The sequence below is a fragment of the Tupaia chinensis genome, unplaced genomic scaffold (assembly GCF_000334495.1).
Source record: "Tupaia chinensis unplaced genomic scaffold, TupChi_1.0 Scaffold145870_1, whole genome shotgun sequence".
Lineage (NCBI taxonomy): Eukaryota > Metazoa > Chordata > Mammalia > Scandentia > Tupaiidae > Tupaia > Tupaia belangeri.
In genome coordinates this window covers 5679257-5682858 of record NW_006205727.1, presented here as the reverse complement: position 1 = coordinate 5682858, position 3602 = coordinate 5679257, and the positions used below count along the sequence as shown (strand labels likewise).

At 58.8% G+C, this 3602-nt stretch overlaps 1 protein-coding gene across 2 annotated transcripts in view; it reads left to right on the top strand.

Annotated features, from left to right (window-relative positions):
* Window positions 1–322: 322 nt before the first annotated feature.
* COL2A1 (collagen type II alpha 1 chain) overlaps window positions 323–3602 on the top strand; it is a 34354-nt gene continuing 31074 nt past the window's right edge. For both annotated transcript variants that reach the window (XM_006168588.3, XM_006168587.3), the window contains exon 1: window positions 323–407. In XM_006168588.3, the coding sequence (XP_006168650.1) occupies window positions 323–407 (85 nt within the window). The remainder of the gene's footprint in view (window positions 408–3602) is intronic.

The window sequence follows — 3602 nt, the reverse complement described above, 5'->3', positions numbered from 1 at the left end:
GGGCTAGTCTGGGCAGGTGCGGGCGCTGGCAGGGCCCGGGCGGCTCCGGGGGCGGGGTCTCAGGTTACAGCACCGCGGGGGGTTGGGGGCGGCCCGCGGTTTGGGCTAGTTCGCCAGCCTCGAAGGGGGCCGGGAGCATATAACGGGCGCGACGGCAGGGAGAAGACGCAGAGCGCTGCTGGGCTGCCGGGTCTCCCGCCTCCTCCTCCTGCTCCGAAGGCCTCCTGCATGAGGGCGCGGTAGAGACCCGGACCCGCGCCGTGCTCCTGCCGCCTCGCTGCGCTCCCCCCGGGTCCGGCTCCGCCAGGCCCCGCGGTGAGCCATGATCCGCCTCGGGGCTCCCCAGACGCTGGTGCTGCTGACCCTGCTCGTCGCCGCAGTCCTTCAGTGTCAGAGCCAGGATGTCCGTAAGTCGCCCACTGCCCCGCCTGCTTGCCTTTCATGCATCCCTCCATCCTCCTCCCTCGTCCGCTCGCTCTCTAGGGAGCTGGCAGGTCTGAGTTAGAGCAGCTCCTGAGGTTGTAGCGTGCTGAGACTTAGCGCAGGACGTGCAGAGCTCGCGGGGCGGAGTTCCGCGAAGTAGGGGCTCTGCCCTGGTGTCCTCGGTGCCAGTCGCGGTCGAAGGCATTTACAGGTCCCTACGTTGTACAAGAATATTGAACTTGCAAAGTGTCAGGTCAGAGAAGCTTGCGCACAGGTACAGAGGTGCTCTTTTCCACCAATTTTGGTAATGAGGCGCACACTCGCACTACTCGCCTCGCCCAGGCACTCCGAGCTCAGGAAAACAGGTCGCAGCCCACCGAACTTTGGAAAAGTAGAAGACAGAGCGCGAGCCAGGGATTGATCAAAGGCCAGGGGCTAGTTTCGCAGCCGAGTCCTGGGTTTGATGGCAGTGGAAGGTGGGGGTATTCAAAGGGGAGTTAGACAAAGGGACTAACATTCTGACAGTGGTGGGCTGAAATCCGAGGCCACAAAGAAGCTGGGAGAGGCGCCGAGGCCCTAGAGCCTCTCTCTGGTTCCCTCTCTCTCCTGGCTGGCTTTGGAGCCAGGTGCGGCCCCAGTTTGCATCTCGGCCTTCTCCCTGCTTCTCTTCTGGTGAAGGGTACGGAAACTTCCTGTAGGATAGGAGCGGCCATCTGAAAGGTGATAACATTCCAACCAGACAGCGCTTTTCAATGCCCCGAATATAGCGCCTCCTCCCAGTCCTCTTTCCCCACCCCCATGTACTACAATAAGCTACTTTTCTAAGTTTCTGGAGCACATGGAGCCAGGCTTCGATTTGTGTGTGTGTGTGTGCGCGCGCGTGGCTAGCAGGAGAGGGGTGCACGGCTGGTGAACTGCTATACTATTTCAACAGCGTATAGTTGAGATGGCAGTTTTACAGTCTGGTCCGAAGGCGGTTCGGACTGCACCTTACCACCGCCTCCTTTGGTAAGGTCCACTGTCTGGGATTATACTCAGAACGAACGAAGCCTGGAAAGTGTATTAGGTAGAGAGGATTTTTTTTTTCCACGTGTTTGGGCACGTTTCCTACGGCTGGAATCCCAGCCTTGTCTTTGTATGTTACAGATTGTAAATCAATCGCAAAGGCAACTTTTGGGAGTGGGGGAGATCAAAGTCTCTTTGCCTTCGAGGTTCTGAGCGCTCTTGCCTGCCACCAGGCTGTCTCCAAAGATGGGAAGGAAGGAGGCAGGCCTGGTGGGCTTTCAGTTCATTAGCGGGCCCATTTGGGTGCAGGCACGGCCCAAGCGGGTCAGAGCAGCCTCTTGGAGCCTGAGGCAGAGTCTCCGTCGCGGCCTCCCAGTGAGCGCGCTGATCCCGACGCGCGTTCCAGGGCATTTGGGGGGAATACGGGCTTGTCCATACGCAGCCTGGGCTCGGGCAGATTATATTTGTGTCCTCAGTTTGCAAGCACACACCCACAAAGCTATCTTCCCCACTGATCTCTGCCTTAGTGCTGAGGGGATTTAGCTGGTGACTCTAAGATAATTCGCCAGCTCTCCATCTGCTGTTAGAGGCGCACGCTTCAGTGGCTGAGCGCTTTCATCGCCGCGTCTTTCTCGGGAGGGAGTGAATTCCACAGCTTTTTGGGCCCAAACCTTCCAGTCGCTCCTCCTCCTCCCAGAGGGGAGTGTAATTCTGCGTCCCACCGGACGACTTCGCGCCCTGACTCCTCGCACCTCCGTAACCCCCACCCCCAGCCCCGCCGGGGGACAGCGGACCTAAAGACGTGACGTGGGGAAAGGCGCAGAGTGCGTGGACGTCAGGAATGTCAGAAACCTAGCGCTCAGCCACGCCTCTCCGCATCCCTCCACGAGCTGGAGAAGCGTACTGGCGGCGGCGTCTTTGACCCACATCTGCATTTCACAGCTCTCGTCTCCCAAAGTGCCCCTGGCTCAGGGGAGGGACCTCAATCCTCCTTTGTGAGACTTGTTTGCGTTGGGAGATTGGCAGCGATGGCTTCCAGATGGGGCTGAAACGCTGCCCGTATTTATTTAAACTGGTTTCTCGCGGAGACCTGTGAATCGGGCTCTGTGTGCGCTCGAGAAAAGCCCCATTCATGAGAGGTGAAGTCCGGTGGGTTCCCCGACTCCCGACCCTCTCTCCCACAATGCCCCCCTGTGCCCGGCCGCCGCCACCTCCCGGGCTCCAGTCCTGCGCAAAGCTGCTGCGAAGCAAAACAGTTCCCCGAAAGAGGTAGCTTTTTAATTGGCCTTCCACAAAGAGTCACTTGTACCGCGCTGCGGTAATGAGGGGAACCGGATCAGGCGCGCCGGGATGCTATCGGCAGCCGTTTGGAGCAGCAATTATGGTGGTGCTGGGCTTCTCCGTCCACACCTAGGGGATCCGGTTACGGTGCTGGCTCCTTTCTGGGGCAGTCATTCAATCCCACTTTTCACTCCCTCAGTGTCTGTGGGCGAGCCGCGTCCAGAGCCACAGCCACTGAGAGTCGCCCAGCGGCTCTCACACCCAGTGCGGCCGGGCCCCGCCCCAGCGCGCCCGCGCATCCCCGGGCCACCTTTCTAGAGAAATCTGATCGGTAATCTGGGGATGCTCCCCCTCCCAGCTTTGAACCCTTTTTTCCCCTTGGATCCTCTTGAGAGAGAGTTGGTCTTCCTTAGTTCAGACGCGAGGCCATTAACCAGTGTCCCCCACTTCACCTTCCTTCCCGCCTGCGTGCCACAGCTGCAGTTCTTTTAGTTGTGGGTGTGTCCCGTCAGCCTCGCTGTTTTTTTTTTTTCCCTAGGACCCGCTTCCCCTTTCCGCGATTTTCTTGTCAAAAAGGTAGGTGGATTTCTTCTAGTGGAAAAGAAGAAAGAACCCCGTATCTTTACATTTTCACTCTCCTTGAAGAGCAGGGGACTGGCGGGTGTCTTTCTCCACCCACCGGGCTGGTGGCGCTTTCCTATTATTCATCCCCTGCTGCTGCCTTTGGTTTGGGGATTTTGATGAGAAAAACAGCGCTGGACGCTCCCTAGCACGTGGTACGGCTCGTCGGCCCTTGGCGCTCGAAGCAGCCCTTGTCAGCACAGGTTTCTTCTGCAGCGTGGATTCCAGACGCCAGGGCGCTGTGGAGCGGCAGTGCACACTGTTCTACTCTT